This window comes from Podarcis cretensis (assembly GCF_951804945.1).
Source record: "Podarcis cretensis genome assembly, chromosome: 1".
In the NCBI taxonomy this organism is placed as follows: Eukaryota; Metazoa; Chordata; class Lepidosauria; order Squamata; family Lacertidae; genus Podarcis; species Podarcis cretensis.
Genome location: NC_137170.1, coordinates 75,052,481 through 75,072,330, shown reverse-complemented (window position 1 = coordinate 75,072,330; position 19,850 = coordinate 75,052,481). Strand labels below are relative to the sequence as shown.

The following is a 19,850-nucleotide window of genomic DNA, read 5'->3' as shown; positions in this document are numbered from 1 at the left end:
GGCAGCATTGTTTAGGGAAGCTTTTAATGTTTGATGCATTATTGTATTTTAATATTTTGTTGGAAGATGCCCAGAGTGGCTGGGGAAGCCCAGCCAGATGGGTGGGGTATAAATAATAAATTATTATTATTAGGGATTTTTTTTAAAAAATCACACAACATTACTGTTAATCATGTTGTCAGCATTGCGTGTAGTTAGGTTCTAAAGTGTGGGTGAGTTGTGAATGAAGACGCACATGGCCACTTTGAATGACCTCAGCCTGGATCCACAAACCATATCACAAGGAGTTAGATTTGTGGATCAGTCCTCTTAACTGATCCATATATTTGTGGTACTTGGGCGTTCAAAAAGCTTTTGACAAGGTCTCTTAGCAAAGATTCCTGGGTAAACTTAGCTGTGACAGGATGTCTCTTTATGTACATAGTTCAAGAACAGGAAGCAGGATTAATGGAAGTTCTCACAACGGAGGTAAGTAAGAACTAGGGTCCTCCAAGGGTCTGATGTGGGAGCATCACTATTTAGCCTTCTCATCAATGATCTGGTATTAGGGGTTGACAGTGAAGTCTCGCAAGTTTGGTGTCTTTAGCAAATTATTTTTAAAAATCAAAAAGATTGTGAAAAGCTTCAAGCTGTTCTCTCCAAACTGGGTGAATGAGCAATTCAACTGCATTTGCCATTTTAGATAAGTAAGTGTAAGTAATGCACATCTGAGCTAGGGGTTGGAATCTTAACATATACTCTGATGGGGTCTCAGCTTGGAAGTGAAGGGCTAGGAAATGGATGCTCAGGTTGTGGTGGATAGTGGAGGACTGGAGGAAAGTTGCAATGTTTAGTTCAGGGAAAAGGCAAGTAGGGGGATAAGCTGAATAGCAAGAGATTCAAATAGACAGAAGGAAGAACTGTGGAATTTGCTTCCATAAAATGTAGGGATATGCATTAACTTAGACTGCTTTGCATTCTGTAGGGAGTGATTGTGTTAAAATGGCTTAAGCAGGCTTAAAGGTTGGTGGCTGTAGCTGAAACCACAAGAAATCTAGCAAGGGAACATTCCACTAAACACTGGATAATTTCCATTCCTTTCCATGGGACCTGTGCAAGAACTGCTCTGAGCCTCACTTTCAGATGTAGCCTTTTGTTGTTCATCTGCAGGCCTTGGGCATTGTTCCTTTGGTGCCAGCTTATACAGTCAGAAAAAAAATTAGCAGATGGCATTTAGACTAAAATACTTAGAGTTGCAAATTGGGCTGTTTTTGTGTGTGTTAAACTGCTCCCCTTTTTTGAAAAAACCAAAACCCTCCATATGCAATAAAAACCTAGTGTGGCAGAGAGAAGGATTTTGCTTTTCACATGACATGTTTTTCCCCCTGCTGTTTCTATAGATCCTTCCAATTCCAGAGTTCCATTCAAGGACATCCTACAAATTTTGATTGTGTGTGTGTGTGTGTGTGTGTGTGTGTGTGTGTGTGTGTGTTGAATACAATTTGCTTCCAGGTCTTATCTTTTAAAATGAACACAGCTAAGAACATGAGGGAGAGGCAATTTCTGTAGCTGCATGTATGCCTTATATATATGAGAAGTTTCAGCGCTTGCTTGAGTCAAGGTTTTATTATTATGTCTGACCCCAGTTGAAGTCCCAGTGGCAGCTTCAAGACTTCTTCTCTACTCTTATAAGGTAACGTCTTTCTGCGGCAATCTCTCCCCCAGGGATCTGATGGAGAGCCTTTGGAACAGCAGCTCTTCCTGCTTTGCATAGTCATCTGCTCTTCCCGCGAAAACAAGCATGAGGGAAATGTGCTGCAGGAGCTAAAAAAAGGCTCCAATATAAGAGCGAGAAGCGATGAATGTTTCCAGGGGGGGGGAAAGAGTGGTCAGATAGTTTCTTATTTGGTTATATTAGGGAAGTCTTGATGGTGTGGGGGGGGCAATTCTTTTTTTTAAAAAAATGTAGCATCTCTAGAACTTGGGTCAGAATTACAGAGTATGAATGGCACAGAGCCGCCGCCAGAAATGGTGTCTCTGTGCCAAGTACGGTATCACTCCCTCCATAATGTGAAGCAACGTACCCCATGTTGTGATGTCATCCTGTGCATTTCTGTGCCCCCCCCCCGCAACCCAGGCAGCCAATGAAGTACAGTGAGGCTAAGGAACTGTATAATGTCATGATGATATGGAGCTATACAATATGGAAATACAATGATAAGTTTTAAGTTATGGGTGGAGCTCTACATTGCAAAAGAAACTTTATTGTTCTGCCCCTAGAGGCCCTACATAACTGCTTAGAAGTAGGCAAACTACTTACATTATATCCTTTTATTAGCTGACCTTCTGGTCAGCCACCTACTGGAGTTTGGCTTTGGAAAGGGCAGACATTTTGTGATTAAGCATGACATTTTTCAGTAAGAAAATTAATTTTTCTGCCTTAGCATGGATCCATGCTAGAGCTCTTCACAGTTTGCAATGCTTTCAGCTGCTTCCGTAATGAAAACTGAGAGGGCAGAAACAATGGCCATGATAAATGACATCTTGCGACATTTGTGAGAATATAAAACCCCTCAAGAAGCTGAGAAATATGTTTAAGTGAGGTGTATTGAAGCAGCTCCAAATGAGGTTACAAGTGCCTTTCATGTCCTGGGAACTTGAGCATAAAAGATCCGGCTACATATCCAGCCTGCTAATTTTTCCAATGCATTTTTCCCTTTGGGCATTACACTCACATTGTGATGACCAGAAGAACATGGAACATCTTTAACATCCACTGCAGCAAGTTCCCTGCAGTTAGTTCCCTACTTTGGGATTTCCCATGATGAAATCCCAAAGTAGGGAACAAACTGGAACACATTATACAAAAAAGTTTGGGTCACATGGTATTTCCTGGTACTAAATGCATGGTTCTAAATGACGCCTGGACATACCGTAATTTACTAGTGTCCCATTTTATACAATACCTCACATTTAATAGCTGAGCCACCCAGCATTGGCAGCAGAGAGCAATAGGCATGAATCACTCTGTCACTCTTGTTTTTCCATACTTCAGTTTTCCATATTTCAGCATCAATTTGTAGGTTGGGAGGAAATCTAAGTCCCCATGAAAATTCACCAGCATTTTCAAGTTACAAGAAAGGAGATTCTGACAAAACATCAGAAGGAACTTTCTGGCAGTAAGAGCTGTTTGACAGTGGAGAAGGTGGTGGACTTTCATTCCTTGAAGGTTTTTAAGCAGAGGTTGGATGGCCATCTGCTATGAATGCTTCAGCTTAGATTTCTGCATTGCATAGGGTTGGACTAGATGACCCTTATGGTCCTTGCCAATTCTATGATTCTATTATTTTAGTGTGCATTTTTCATAACTGATACATTTTTATATGCCATTTTGCTGAATAAACACAGTTTTGCAAGTAGTTTCCTTTAATAAAATTCATTTCTTATGTTACTTCCACTAAAACATGCATTTTTATGAACATTTCCCCTAATATATACTATTTTTGTGCATGAAATTTGGTTGGTGAACTTTGGTTTGCATACAGTTTTTGGATAACATGAATTGGGTTCAGAATAAAAACTCCATCCCTAAGGACCAGGAAAGCATCATAGAGTCTCTCCTTCTAGCCTTCATGTGAACAGTATGACTGCACTGAGCAACTTGGGATGGTATTCAGTGAAGAGTTCCTCAGAGTAGACCTGCTGAAATGAATGAACATGGCTAAGTGAGGTCCGTTAACTTTCCATGAACTATGAGTAGAACTTAATAGGCTACCACCCCTGGAACCATGCACCAAAGAGCCTCTGATACAGATCACTAGCATTTCACGTGACGCTTTTCAAAACTAAATGAAGCACATTTTGATAATGCCCTGCCACCATATCACACAAAAGGAGAGGCAAAATAATCATCATGAGCTACTTTCTACAATATTTATCTGTGTGCACAAATGTCATTATGGGACAGAACATAGGCAAAAGCCATTTTTAAATGTAAGTCCTAGTAAGGACCCCTTTTCAGTCATATGTAAAGTGTTGTTTTTTAAACCACTTAAAATAATTTGCTAGGCTTCTTTCTTTGATAACATGCTATATTTAATGGTTTTGCTGTACATCCTCCCTCTTTAACCTTAAGGAAAAAATTCCTTCCAGTAGCACCTTAAAGACTAACTAAGTTAGTTCTTGGTATGAGCTTTCGTGTGCATGCACACTTCTTCAGATACACACGAAAGCTCATACCAAGCTCATGCATGCACACCAAAGCTCATACCAAGAACTAACTTAGTTGGTCTTTAAGGTGCTACTGGAAGGAATTTTTTTATTTTGTTTTGACTATGGCAGACCAACACGGCTACCTATCTGTAACTTTAACCTTAAGGGTCTGTCTTCTTATTCTAACTATGTGAAACTGTTGAAGCTGCAGAAATGGATGTAACCACATAGCCCACAGGGGGCCAGTGTTTATTTAAAGTTTGAACTACACAGAGCCATATTTGAAATATGCTGTGGGACCCAGCTGTCTTCCAGAGTCTGCCAAGACTCTTTAGCCATTTCACATCTGCTACAGGACTCGGAAGAACTAACTGATGCTCCCTTAAAGTTCTGTTTCATAATAGAGACCACCAATAATCTTGGTCGCCAGAAGAAAAGGTACGGTTTATAAATAATTTAGTTTGCCTCTTTTATTTGTTTGGATTCTAATATGTTGTTGCTGTTGTTGTTGCAGCTGCTGCTCTTTTGCTTGTGTTTTATTTCTAAAAAATTTGAGGAGGGAATTAAAAAAAAATATATTTATTTTACTAGATGGGTGAAATTAATAATATTCTCAGGTTACTGGCATTTTGAAAATTTTATTTATTAATTTATTTCATAAGATTTATATGTCTCTTGATTGTAAAACAAACAAACCCTCAAAGAAGTTTGCAAAATGAATAAAATAATAAAATTATTGATAAAAATGAATAGTTTAAAACATTAAAAAATCTGGGTAGGGTTGTATTTAAAAAATAGGTCTTTAGCAGGGCACTGAAAAGTATACAATGAAAGTACCTGCCTGATATCAACAGCCAAGGAGTCCCACAGTGTAAGTGCAGCCACACCAAAAGACTGATTTATATGGAATAAGGCAACCTCAATGGTAAACTGGTCCCAAGTTGTAATGTCTTGAACTCAGCTTGGTAGCAAACCAGCAACCTGGTAGCAAACCAGCAATGTGTGCAGATCTCTGAGCACAGCTGTTATATGTTAATCAGATCTCACTCCTTTCAGTATTCTGCACTAACTGCAGCTTCTGGATCAAGTATAAGGGAAGCCCCATGTAGAGAACATTGCAATAATCCATTCTTGAAGTAACCAATGCATGAACTACTGTGGCAAGGTCTTCCCAGTCCAGGAATTGTAAAAGTCTAGCCACTGAGGCTAACTGGTCTTCCAGTGACAAAAGCTGGATCCAGAAGCAGCCCCAGACTGTGAACCTGCTCCCCATCCAAGGTAGACAATGGCCCGATTTCTCAGGCACGGGAACTACTCACCCACAGTGCATCCATCTGGCCAGGATTCAAGCTCAGCTTGTTTTTCCTCACCCGCCTCAACGCTGCATCCAGTCACTAGCTCAGGGACTGTAAGGCCTCTCCTGATTCAGATGTTACAGAGAAATAAAGCTGAGTGTCATCAACGTACTGATGGCACCTTGCCCCCAAACTCCTAATGACTTCTCCCAGCATCTTCAGATAGATATTAAATAGCATTGGAGATAAAAGAGTACCCGAGGCTCCCCATAACCTAGCCATCAGGGGGCAAAGAGCACTCTCCCAGCATTACTCTCTGGGCTTGGTCCCAAAGGCAGGACAGCCTGATCTAAGGAGAGTCACAGCAGCAGCAAGTAGCACAATACAAATATATGGCAAACCACATGAGGAAATGGGCCCTCAACTGAATGTTTAGGTTGAAGATGAGTCCTGGATCTGAAAAGATGCGGACTATCTTCACACTAGTGGCAGGCTCTATCAATAATGTGCAGTGTTGTCATGGAAACTCTCTCCATGATCTGAGTGACAGATATGTTTGGTGGGTGGCTCTCAGTAGAAATGTGATTTAGAGGTTTGATATAAAACAAGCCAGCCAGCCTGTTGTCTGAAAACCATATGACACCAAACCTCATTGCTGTTGTCAGTTCCACCCGATGAACTCCCATCCCCATGTACCAACCTATTATCCAAGCAACGAGGGCCAGGCTGTCCTGCATCAAGATGCCATGCCAAACCAGGAAGTTCAAGTGGTGAGGGCATATCTGACCAGTCTCTAAAAAGCTTCAATGGTTTTTCTGAGCTCCTAAACTCCTAGTCCTAAGGATTAGGATGCAGTTGCTTACTGGACCATCTTGTCTTTCCCCACAGTCCGCACGATCACTGTGATTATCTGAAGTTTCCCTCATGGTTGACCCCCACCTTCTTGGGTACTGATGGTGACCAGAAACAGGCTGCCGGGGTTGTGGTTCCTGGCTTTGGAATGCCCTCCATGGGGAGGCTGACTAGGTCCTTATTGCTATTATCATTTGGGCCCCACCTGGACCTTTCTCCTAAGCTTATCAATCTTTTCGATCCTTTAAGAAGCACTACAAAAATATGGCTCTTCCATCTTTATTATATATTGTTAGATAGAGTTGGCTTTGGGTTAAAGGTTGTGGAAGGTGCATCTAGTTATTAATAAATAAGTAAAATGCCAGTGTGTGGCATTTCCCTCTGCTTGTGGGAAAGGCTTTTTTTAATCCCATGGATTCCTCAGCTAATAAAAGAGAACTGAAAGAGGTTTTCACTTATTCTTCCTCCATCCAGCAGCCCCACCCCTGCCCCCAAAATAATTGCTTCTCACAGTTGCAAGACCCTCCAGCACAGCATGGCTTGCGATGCAGGGAGTCACAAGAGGAAAGAAGGAGCTGGTGCAAAATTGCCTCCATTTGTGGAAGCATATACAGTGGTACCTCAGTTTGCATGCGCTTCAGGTTACAGACTCCGCTAACCCAGAAATAGTACCTCAGGTTAAAAACTTGGCTTTAGGATGGGAACAGAAATCGTGCTCCGGCGGCGCGGCGGCAGTGGGAGGCCCCATTAGCTAAAGTGGTGCTTCAGGTTAAGAACAGTTTCAGGTTGAGAACGGACCTCCGGAACGAATTAAGTACTTAAGTTGAGGTACCACTGTACGGGATCACAAGCCCTTTCCACAAGCAGAAACACACAGTTGGATGTTACCTGGTTTCCCCAGATGTGGAACATTGCTAATCTTGACAAGAGCGGATGACAATAATTTAATGGGAGAAAATCAATAGGAGTTCTTGGGGGCTGAGGGCCAACCCTTCTCCCTGTTCCTGCTCACTCCAGCCATTGAGACCAGACTGGCTCCTCTCTGCTTTTCCCAACTGCTATATCACCTTACCCCAATCCTGCATGCTGTTTCATGGTCATGAGATGTGGGAGTGAACACTAGACTTGCTTTGACTGAGTAAAATGATCAAGCTTTTTATTCTTACAGCCCCTGAAAATACTGTAATCTGCAGAACGCCATTATGGCAACCGCCGTCATGCATATGGAATCTCACTCCATGGTCTCCAGCTCTAGCTCCAGCTCAGTGCAGCACATGTCTCAGACTACCACAGTTGTGGGAGGCAAGTATTGTGACAATCTCCAGAAGCTCAGAGCATCAAATAATGTTGTTGGTCAATAAGGAACTAAATCTGTTGGACTCAATCCAGCTAAAGTCAGCTGTGAGAAAGGCTACTATCTCTAACCCTATTAGTTATATTTTTTTATTGAGTTTATGTTGGCTGTAATTTTTACCCTGTAGTTTTTACCCCGAGAATTTTTTACAGGAAAGGATGATTTCAGAAATAATGACTGAATTAATGAATAATTCTGTCCACACTTATCTAGCTGTTAAGTCCCAATGAACTAAATGGGACATAACGTCTGAATAGACATGCTTAGGCTGGCATTATGTGTCCCACAGAAGGAAATAGAATTTGTTCTTCGTCACCATCGCCATTACCATCACCAGTTATTTACTGTTTTAAGTAAAGGAACCTCAGTTAGTTATGACTAACTCTAGCTGGTTAGAGCAATCTTGTGCTGATGTTAATATTTTGTTACATGTTTTCTACTTTTGTGTTTGCATTTCAATTTCCTTACATTTCTGAACAAATTGGTTAATCCTTTCTCAGTGTGTGGTATGGGAATGGGGAACCTCCGACCCACAGGCCAAATTTAACCCACCAGGCCTCCCCACGAGGCGTTGTTGTTTCCCTGCCCTTCTACCCAAAATGGGCCACCGTTTCAAACAGCATACAAGCACAAAAAATAATGTGGGTCTTAAAAATATACGTCATAGGTGTCAACCCTGCCCGCCTGTCAAAATTTGTCCCAGCAGGGATGGGCAGATAGGGAAGTAGCAACATGTAGTGCAACTCACCTTGTGTCCTGACTCCCATCATGCTGAGCTCTTCCCATCTTGCAGACAACTTATACCAGTAGCTGGTAGATTGCAGAGCATTATTTTAAGTTTTAGCTGGAACTAACCTCCTGTGTTATTACCAAGAATTAGAGAATGGCTGAGACATTGGTGGGTGTGAAGGGTGTGATGCTCCCCTCAAATCCCTGACATAGTTTCCCATTTTCTTCTGCACCCAGCATTAATTCCTTGCCCTTCTATTTAGAGTTCTCTGCAACCTTGTCCATCCATTATCTTTATATCTCAGCATATCATTGCCTGCAACTGCCACTTCTTATTTTACCACCCTCAACTTCCTTAAGGTCTCTTGCTCCATTATTTATTATATTTATTGTTTATCTATTAAATTTATATACCACCCTTCATCCAGGACAGTTCATAACATAAAAATACCAGATAAAAACACAAAATACAGAATAAACATTTAGTTTGTCCATCCTTCCTGGTTATTCTTATGCATAGCACTTCCTCCTTTATGAATACCTAGATAGCCCCTCCCCTTTCTGTCTTCTTCCACATTGCAGCCCCAAATCAACCTCTTCCATAAAGCTTTTGTATTAACCCCTCTATTGCCACTCACCGCTTATTACCCTTCCTTTCCACTCCCACCCATCACTGACTAAATTTATCTTGTAACCTCCTTGGTGTAGAGAACTACCTTTGTTCTTGTTACTCTGTACAGCACTGGGTGCACTGATAAAGACAGATTAATCAATTAACCTGAAGTGTCTGTCACATTTGATATCACTTAGCTGCTTATATTCATTACAGTTCACACGTTACATCAGATCTTTTCAAATGTCTATATAAACTAGGAGCATCCTCAAAGTGAACACAGGAGAGAAGCAGATCAATGAAACACATTCCGTCCATTGCTCATCCCTCTGCTGCCATTGCTTATTGCCATTGCAACCTGCGATTTGGGGACCAAATCTGTTTTCCTGAAACCATATCTGACATCAGGTGTATGGCAGGTAGAGATGTGGCTACTTTCACAACAAAAAGCATGATTGAGCCCCCATGCATCAGCTGATTCTGCTTAGTTTGGGTGTGTAACTCTCATGCGCACCCAACTCCCCACCCCCAGAAAGCAGCATTTCTCTTTAGGAAGACACTAAAATGGCACAAGTCATTATTTTCCATGACTTGCTATGTGGACCCTCAGAGACAAACATTGGGATTTAATTCTCAAAATAAGTTAATGAAATAACTGTCCACATACTACGTTCTTTTGGGAGGGGGAGTTGAAAACTGGGGAACCATTTTATATGAATAATTGTAAGTTTCTGCCTGGCAGAGGAGACCATTTCAACTAGCAAGAGCTCTTCTTCTTCTGTGGAGTCTTTCAGCATGATCACCCGCTCCGTCGAGATACCTGCAGGGGAAAGCATCCCAGAATTTGTGGAGAAACCTCATCCGCTAACAGCCCCTGAAGGTGAGCAGAAGTAGCATTCATCTAGTCTATAAGCCACTTCACCTTCAAGGCATCACAAGCACTATCCGAAGACACAGAAACCAGAGCTAGCCACACAGAAACTCTGCATGCAGCTGCTCTTCCTCTAGCATTAGTTTGAGGAGGAGCAGATGGAATGGATAATTTTGGCACAGAAAAGGTAGGTTGTTGCAAAATAGAATATCACTCGAATTTCACTTCATGCTGCTTCGCATTTACCTGCAGGAGACAAAGCTATATTTCGAGCCAAAGTGAAAGGGAACCCAAAACCCAGTGTAGTCTGGAAAAGAGAAAGTGGGATACCAATCAAAGAAGGATCAAAGATGTTTTACGACAGCATCAATAAGGAATATGTCCTTAAGGTAATATGAGTTGCTTTGAAAACCCATTTTCTTACTATAACCTACTTCTCTGAAGTGTAGAGAGGGAAGAAACTTTTGGATTTCGATTTTTCATATTTTGCTTTTCCAGTCTTCAGTTCCAATCTTTCCATTTCTGCATCAGCTTGCAATTTTTTAAAACAATGAAAATTTGTATGCATTGTTCATGCACGTTTCCCCAAATATTTCCATTTTGTACACAAATCTGCATTTTTGCAAACCATTTCCTCCTTATATTATGCATTTTTGCACCGTATGTTTATCTGCACACTTTACCCAATATATGCATTTTTGTACTTAGTTTTTTGCTGGTGAGCTACATCACAAAATTTAGAGAGGTGCAACTTTTGAAGGTTAGCTGTGTTTTGTTTCACATATTGGCTCAGGAAGTGTGAATTAGGCGGGTTCGCATTAAAAAGTGAACTGAAATGAATTTCTGCTCTACATCAAGCTGAATGCAGTATTTTTCAACAGCGATATTCAGTGTTGCAATTTGAAATACTCACATTCTTGTTGGGCCATCAGCTGTGGTAACAGAGAGTTGCATTTATCAAGTTGTTCTTCTATGAAGGAAAAACATGCACAGAGCCTTTGAAATGACTTATTGGCTCATGTGATGTCATTATAGGGAGAGGAAGTCAAAGAGAAGAGATAAAATCTCTCCAAAGAGCTCTCTTCAGTCTTCTTGCTAGTTCAACCCTGAGAAGTGGCTCCAGACAAGTATGGATCCAAGGCCAGGAATGAGAAATCTGTGGTTCTCTATATATTGTTGGATTGCAACTCCCATCTGCCTCAGCCAGCATGGCCAATCACCAGAGATGATGGGAGTTACAGTTCAACAACATCTGGAGAGCCATGTGTGAGAATAGCCCTATCTGGAGAAGCCCTATCTTTAGCAAGAGGCAATTGATTCAAATAAGCATGAAATTGACTCCATATGCCTCAGTGTTTAAGGGGAGGGTTCTGCTAGTTGTGTAAAGTCTGCAAGTGCCCCTCACTGCCTGTTTTGTCTGGGTGCCGTGTCTTCTTTGCAGATGGAAAACCTCCATGCAGATGATGCAGACAATTACAAGTGTGTTGTTTCCAATGACCATGCTGACCTCATCTGTATTGTGTCCTTGACTATCAGTGAAAGTAAGTACCAAACACATACTTAATCTGAGTTCATGGGGGAAAGACACCGCATTATAGGGGGGAAAGAAAGGCCTTTGGAACTTTTACCAAAGTGGAATATGGAATAAGGATATGGAAGCCCTTTGATAAATGTGTAATGAGATATACAGGTGGGTCTCCTAAGCTACGCTGTAAACTGGTTCCTTGTTCCTAATTTATTTATTTATATTTATTAAATTTATATACCACCCTGTACCTGCAGGTCTGAGAGCGATACATAGGAAAAAAATCAGAATATAAAACCACAAAATATATGATCAAAATAAAAGCAAAAACAACCTAATAACCCCCCCCCACACACACATTTCAATAGGGTATAGGATGTCAGTCAACCAAAGGCCTGGTTAAAGAGGAATGTTTTTGCCTGGCGCCGAAAGGTGTATAATGAAGGTGCCAGGTGAACCTCCCAGGGGAGAGCATTCCACAGATGGGGAGCCACTGCAGAAAATGCCCGTTCTCGTGTTGCCACCCTCCAGACCTCTCAAGGAGGAGGCACATGAAGAAGAGCCTATGGAAAGAGGCAGTCCTTGAGGTATTGTGGTCCTGAGTCATTTAAAGCTTTATAGGTCAAAACCAGCACTTTGAATTAGGCCCAGAAACTAATTGGTAGCCAGTGCATTCGAACCAGGATGTGTGTAATATGCTCAAACTGTATTGACCTGGTGAGCAACCAGGCTGAATTCTGCACCAGCTGAAATTTCTGAACCATCTTCAGAGGCAGCTCTATGTATAACTCATTGCAGTAACCTAACCTTGAGGTTACCAGAGCATCGACAACAGTAGTTAGGCTATCCCTGTCCAGATAGGGGCGTAGCTGGGCCACCAGCCAAAGCTGGTGGAAGGCACTCCACGCCACTGAGACCACCTGAGCTTCAAGTGACAACAAAGGATCCAGGAGTACCCTGAAGCTATGAACCTGCTCCTTCAGAGGATGTGTAACTCTATCAAGAACAGGCAGTCTCCTACCTGTCTGGTCTAGGAAACCACCTGCTAACAGTGCCTCAGTCTTATCTGGATTGAGCTTCAGTTTGTTGGCCCTCATCTAGTCCGTTATTGAGGCAAGAAACCAGTCCAGCATTTCCACTGCCTCACCTGCAGATGTAAAGGAGAAATAAAGCTGAGTGTCATTGGCATACTACTGACAACATACTCCAAACCTCCAGATAACCCCACCCAGCGGTTTCATGTAGATGTTAAACAGCATAGGGGTTAGGATCGAGCCCTGCAGAACCCCACATTGAAGGCTTCATGGGGCTGAAAAACATACCCCAAGCAACACCCTCTTTGAACAACTATCCAAGTACGACTGGAACCACCACAAAGCGGTCTCTCCCCCCCCCCCCCCAGTTTGGACAGCCGCTCCAAAAGGATACCATGGTCGATGGTATCAAAAACTGCTGGGAGGTTGAGGAAAATTAACAGGGACATGTTTCCCATGTCTCTCGACAGAGGTCATCATACCGGGTGACCAAAGCAGTTTCTGTGCCAAAACCAGGCCTAAACCCCAATTGAAATAGATCTAGAAAATCAGTTTCTTCCAAAAGCACTTGGATCTGGTCCATGACCACTCACTCCAGAACCTTAGCTGTCTGCACTAACTCTCTTCTTTTAATTTTCTTTCACTTTTTTTGAACCAAAAGGTGAAGAAAAGCTGGATTTCAAAAAAATGTTGAAGAAAAGGTGAGATGCTCTCCCCCCGCCCCTCCCCCCAATACACCTGTGGTCAGTTTCCAGATCTTTCCCCTGCATGGGTTACAAAGAGGACCAGCCCAAGGAGTTTTGCTGCCTGAAGCAAAGGGCAAGAAGTTTCCTCCTCCCACTCCTGTTCCATGTACAAAAGCCCAGCAGACTGCTAAATCTTATCTCAACATCCTCCATTGCATCCCAAGGGCAGTGGCCTAGATTAGTGGATGCAGGATAGGCTGCATAGCACATGCACATCCACTCTCTGCCTCCATATTTGCCTCCTGAGGCAGCTGCCTCACTTTGCCTCATGGTAGGGCTGGCCCAGGTTACAACATCATTGTGGGTTGGTTGGTTGGTTGGTTGGTTGGTGGGCTGGTGGCCAAGCAAGAAGCAGTATGAGCACTGCTCTTGCGTGAGTGAAAGGCCATGGCAATGAGAGAGGCCAGGGCATGGCTGTCCCTGTGGATTGCAAACCATGTAGGGGTCATTTTTTTCTGTTAGCTTGTTCGCTTTAAACTTTTTATGCCACTTCTCTAACATACTCCTGTCTTCCACTGCCTCCCGCAGTTTTTTGACCAAACTGTGGGAGGCAGTGGAAGACAGGAGTGCCTGGCATGCTCTGGTCCATGGGGTCACGAGGAGTCGGACACGACTAAATGACTAAACAACAACAATTATGAGTGGTGCAGGGAGGGAGTAGCTGTTCCATTGTCTCTGTCTCAGGCCATGGGTGGGGAGTGGCCTGTCAGCCAGAAAACACAGTGAGCAGCCAAATCTGAGCCAAGAAACAATCTGTTACATTTCCTCAGGGAGATCAGTGAGGAAGTAGCCCAACCACATAGATCAGAATGTTCTCTGGCAAGAAGGAAAATATACCCATAGATAAAGGAAAATAGTTTGGGAAGGATTTGTCTTAAGACCTCCAAGCTGGTTTAATTATCCTGGTTTCCCTCTCAAGAGCCCTGGAAATTATAGTTTTGCAAAGACCCTGACAATTTTCTGTTAGAAGTAGATGAATAAATGCCACATGACTGCCACATGACCTGTTTTGTGTGTGTACACACAGGGGGCCTCCGGCACAAAAGAAAAAAGAGAAGAGGGTGGTTAATGAGAAAGAAATGCTGGAGATTCTCTCCAAGGTGCCCAAGAAGGACTTTGAGAAGGTCTGCATGGAATATGGCTTCACAGATTTCCGAGGACTTCTTAAAAAACTGAAGGAGATGAAGAAAAAAGTTGAAGTTGAGGTTAGTGATGCTTTTGGACACTGAAATGACATTCTATCTCTGCTCCCATGTATACCATAAAGAAGTCTTCTGTTTCAGTTCGGCTCCAGTTATTTTATTCAGGTTCATGTTGTCTTATCTATATGTCATGGGGGAAAATATTGGATCCAAGAAAAGTGGAATTCAGACTCTGGGCATTAAAAAAAAAAGAAAAATAGTAATAATAATAATAACAACAACAACAGTGTGTGTGTGTTTTAATCCTGCCTCTTGAAAAATATCGCCATGATACACTTGTATGCAAAGTTTGTTGATGCAAAAACAAAAGATTGGATCCAATGGTGCCCTTCCATGATCAGAAAAATATTTGAGTCACTGAAGCCTTCTGCAACAGAAGTTGGGATGAGGGTGTCAATCTTAAGTCAAGATTAAGTCATTTCCACTTCCACCCCACACTGTTCCAGAGGGTGGACCAAACCTCCAGAGCAGATTTCAGAGGGCGGAGTGGGGGGAAAGAGCCAGAAGTACCCTCACAGAACTATGTATCCAGAGTCCTGTTCCATTTAATGACTAACCACGTTTGGGTGGCATAAGCCTTGGTATATTTGTGATACTTTATGATGCCACAGAACTCTTGGCTCTACTTCCTAAACATGCAAACACAAACCTCCACACTGTTGGTATATGTGAAACTGAAACTAGTAGTCATTCCTTATCTATGCAGTGTAACGTAAACAGTCTAGAACAAGGGTCAGCAAACTTTTTCAGCAGGGGCCAGTCCACTGTCCCTCAGACCTTGTGCAGGGCCGGACTATATGGGGGGGGGATGAATGAATTCCTATGCCCCACAAATAACCTAGAGATGCATTTTAAATAAAACACACATTCTACTCATGTAAAAACACCAGGCAGGCCCCACAAATAACCCAGAGGTGCATTTTAAATAAAAGGACACATTCTACTCATGTAAAAACACACTGATTCCTGGACCATCCGTGGGCCGGATTTAGAAGGCGATTGGGCAGGATCTGACCCCCGGGCCTTAGTTTGCCTACCCATGGTCTAGAAGAAAGTGGCTTCAAAATCAGGAGCATGAGGTAATGTTCATGCGCAGAGACTGGGAGAAAGATATGTGTTTGTTCATTTTCTGTAGGAATATTCAGGGAGGCAGGAGAGGATATATTGTTTATTAATATCCTTCCTAACTTGTGTTAACAAGTTCCTTTACTTAGCAGAGTTTACATTCCCCTTTTACAGGCACAGCAGTTAGCTGGTTGCAGGCTTGTGTAAGCCTCTCACTATCATACAATTCAGTATTGAATTGTATGTTCCTGGTAAGTTCCCTTTTATCCCTCTTAAAAGAATAAAGATACGACAATCTAATTTAAAGTCAATAAAAGAAGTTTACTCACATCAGTTCACAGTTGGATCCCTGAAGGCAGACTTAGTTACAAATATGTACATGTGGATCTTCTACCCCATATGGGGGAATAATCCCAGTGACTGCAAGCCAGCAGTCACTGCAGTTCACACAACGAAAGGAAGATGGAAAAGAGAGAGTGCGGCAGCATGTCTTGTCCTTTTGTTACCTGGACAGGTAAGGTCATGCCCACCTCTAGTCACTTGCAAAAAGAAGTATGCTCCAGCCCAGGAGAAACAAAGATGTTTCAACTGGCTGGGCCAAACATCCCCTTGCATGTCCACTCTAGGAAAACAAAGAATGTTGTACTTGACTGCTCTCAGTCGATTACATCCCACATTTTCTCTCTCTGCTCTTCTCTCTGCTGGGAGGGGGAGAACCATATCCAGATGCGAACTGTCCTAGCAGCATGCTAGTGATTGATTTATGGGCTACTGGGGGGGCCACTAGGTGGCGCATCGGAAGATGGCTGACAATAACATCTCTCCGACCCACACGAGGTAATTTGGAGGCTATGATGGGGGTAATTAGCCTCCTTAACCCCCCCCCAGGATTATGGGGGGGACGGCCCTTGCCTGCTGTGCCCTATACCACCCCCGAATTTGTGGGGGTGGGGGCACTAGGCACAAAGCCCTTCTGTGGGATTTTCGGCACTCCTCGACGCCGTCCCCGACTCGTGCCACTGGTTGCAATGATCTTTAAAAGAAACAATTTGGACGTGATTAATTGCACATACATCAAGGAAAAAGGGGAGTAAATACTGCTGACAGAAGAGATCTCTGATAACAAGACAACAATAAAATACGAGAAGAACGTCAAGATACGGTAATGACTGAGGGGGGAGAGGGGGAAAACCTGCCTCTACCTTTTTATGCGACTTAACAAGAATCCCCCTCCCCTAATGAGTCAGAAATTAAGGACTTAAGCTGTGGATTTAAGGCTGTGTGGAGATAAACTTTCGATCCAAAGCAATGTTTCAAGATGAAGCTGGAAAGCTAAGAGTTTTGGAGTGACGCAGTCAGGAAAAAATGCCGTTCGCCATTTTGTGAGGCATTGTGGGAGCTCTTGGGTCTGGGAGGAGAAAGAGAGAAATAGAGTTGTTTACATATTGTGAATCAACTCCTCGGTGGGACTTAAGAGCGACAAATGCCAAAATTTACGATGGATAAAGTGATGTTATCTACGAAGGAGATATATGGAAACCATCTGGACTTAGTGGAGGAACGGGAAATCCACACAGGATTATTACACTTGCTATCAGCTTAAGGAGACTAACAGAAGAGATCGTAAAGGAAAAAGAGAAATTATACGAACAAGATATGATGTGGCAACACCAAGATAAGACTGGATAGAATTATGAACTTTGTTTGGACTGATTGGGACTGATTTGGACATTAACGCAGTAATAAGAAGATGATCTGAATTCCCCTTTGGATCTTGAAGTATGGGTTCCCCCAACAAAATTTAAAAATTTGGCTTTGTAATTCAGAATTTATATGATGTGAATTAATTTGATGTGATTGGCCAGTTAATAAAAATTATTTTTTTTAAAAAAAAGATTTATGGGCTACTGATGTACAGAACCATTAAGCTGTAAACCAGCAATAAACCTTACTGCCTGAACTGTGGGTGTGAAGTGAGTTTATTGCATCAATGATTGTCTCCACAAAAGGCTTGACAACATTGCTCAGAGTGGAGTACGCAGAGGAACATGCTGGACACGTGAGTTGGAAAAGATACAAATATTCAACACACACAAACAAAATGAATAATAGGCCACAACAAGGGAGCATTGTAATGAACAGAATTCAAAGTTGAGTTAAACAGCGGCTAAAGGATAGAAGCAGAAGGTATCAGCAATCCTATTTACTAATGAAAATTGGACTTTTAAGGAGAATGCCTGAAGGTTAGGGCAGTTACAGCATAAAAACATAGAATCTTTAATAATAAAAAAATAAGGTTAAGGCATAGGAAATCATTTGAAATTGTGATTCATTCTCCTTTTTAAAAAAGAAATTATTAAAGATTTTCTTTGGTTAATTTCTATTCAGGCCGTAAAAATTCTGAAGCCTCTGGAGGATGTTTCTGCTAAGGTGGACTCTACAGCAGTATTTGATTGTATTTTAGAACTGAGGGATGCCAATACAAAGAGGACGTGGATCAAGGTAGGTAAACATCTTTCTTTATATTGGCTGAAACAAAGGAAGGCGGTGTGTGAGATTTTCAGACTAATGAATGAAGGGGTATCTGTCATAGGTTTTCCTCTAAAGCTGCCTTTTTGGCTAGCTACTTCTATAAGCCCATTTAATTCAATGCAATACCTTTTATATTCCAAGAGAGAAAAGAAGGATTGTTAATTTAGCCACACTGCAATGTGTGCCAAAAGGAAATTGCATACATTTCTTTTCCTAATCCTCATTTACCTACCAATATGCCAGCTATGGCATACTTCCAATAATTTTATAACATCAGTATGATGTTCAGTTGAATCCATGCATTCATGAATACCATGTTGACTGCTTTGTAGCATTGTTTTCCCATTGTTACAGTTGCAGCCAGTTCATGAATGTGTAGTTATCACTTAATGACTGGCATGTGTATATAAATGTCACAAATAGTAGGCCCCTCCATATATCTTTTTAATTGTGCATTCATGATGATGTGTTCCTATGATACTATTGACACTGTCACATATGATTCCATTAGTAGTAGTAGTAGTAGTAGCTTCATTTATATACCGCTTTATATTTTTAAGGAAAAAAATCTCAAAGCGATTTACAACCAACATTAAAACATCAAATAAAACAATCCAGAATAAAACATAGAATAATATCAAATATAAAGTACTAAAAAATAGTCCAGTAGCACCTTAAAGGTAAAGGTAAAGGGACCCCTGACGGTTTGGTCCAGTCGCGGACGACTCTGGGGTTGTGGTGCTCAACTCGCTTTACTGGCTGAGGGAGCCAGCGTACAGCTTCCGGGTCATGTGGCCAGCATGACTAAGTTGCTTTCTGGCGAACCAGAGCAGCGCACGGAAACGCTGTTTACCTTCCTGCCGGAGCAGTACCTGTTTATCTACTTGCATTTTGACGTGCTTTCAAACTGCTAGGTTGGCAAGAGCAGGGACCAAGCAACGGGAGCTCACCCCATTGCGGGGATTCAAACCGCCGACCTTCTGAGGGCCAGTGTGGTGTAGTGGTTAAGAGCAGTGGACTCGTAATCTGGTGAACCGGGTTTGGTCCCCGTTCCTCCACATGCAGCTGCTGGGTGACCTTGGGCTAGTCATACTTCTTTGATGTCTCTTAGCCTCACTCACCTCACACAGTTTTTGTTGTGGGGGAAGAAGGGAAAGGAGATTGTTAGCAGCTTTGAGACTCCTTAAGGTAGTGATAAAGCGGGATAGCAAATCCAAACTCCTCTTCTTCTTCTCCTTCTGATTGGTTTAACCCACAGCGCCACCACCTTAGAGACCAACTAAGTTTGTTCTGGGTATAAGCTTTCGTGTGCATGCACATTTCTTCAGATATTCTTCAAATATAAAGTATACATTCAAAGCAACATAATTGATAGGAAACTAATATACTATCTTAAAAAAATTAAAAGAAAATATTACCAAAGGAGGCCAAGTACAGAATGCACATTTAATACAGTGCCCAACCCATATTTGCATTATGGGTGCATGTAGCTTTTCACTTCATCATTCAAAGCTTTCCATATTTCCTTTTTCCAGGGTGATGAACCTTTGCGTCTTCAGTATTCCCTAGGAAAATACGAAGCAAAGCAGATGGGCACTAAGTATATGCTGTGCATCAGTAATGTGACTGAAGCCGACATGGGCACATACAGTTTTCAGGTGGGAGATAAGCATCTCTCTGCACGATTGAAAGTAATAGGTAAATCTGATCTTTAATTGCATAAGTTAAATCATATGCTTATGGTGTGTACAAGTCACAGTAGTCTTTGTTATTTGTGTAGAGTTGCACTGATGAACTCAGGCTGAGAATCTGGCCTGTACTGTGGAGACATCTCTGCGGTT

General features: G+C 42.1%; 2 protein-coding genes across 2 annotated transcripts in view; one reads left to right on the top strand and one right to left on the bottom strand.

Annotated features, from left to right (window-relative positions):
* Positions 1 to 19,850, bottom strand: part of GTF2H1 (general transcription factor IIH subunit 1) — a gene marked incomplete at its 5' end in the record, with an annotated part of 324,820 nt that overhangs the window by 90,665 nt on the left and 214,305 nt on the right. The gene's annotated exons all lie outside the window — the stretch shown is intronic.
* IGSF22 (immunoglobulin superfamily member 22) overlaps positions 9,768 to 19,850 on the top strand; it is a 30,876-nt gene continuing 20,793 nt past the window's right edge. The window contains exons 1-7 of the mRNA XM_079987157.1: positions 9,768 to 9,914; positions 10,158 to 10,294; positions 11,347 to 11,446; positions 13,126 to 13,165; positions 14,238 to 14,415; positions 17,866 to 17,979; positions 19,545 to 19,707. Coding sequence (XP_079843283.1) covers positions 9,830 to 9,914; positions 10,158 to 10,294; positions 11,347 to 11,446; positions 13,126 to 13,165; positions 14,238 to 14,415; positions 17,866 to 17,979; positions 19,545 to 19,707 — 817 coding nt within the window. The 5' untranslated portion in view covers positions 9,768 to 9,829. The remainder of the gene's footprint in view (positions 9,915 to 10,157; positions 10,295 to 11,346; positions 11,447 to 13,125; positions 13,166 to 14,237; positions 14,416 to 17,865; positions 17,980 to 19,544; positions 19,708 to 19,850) is intronic.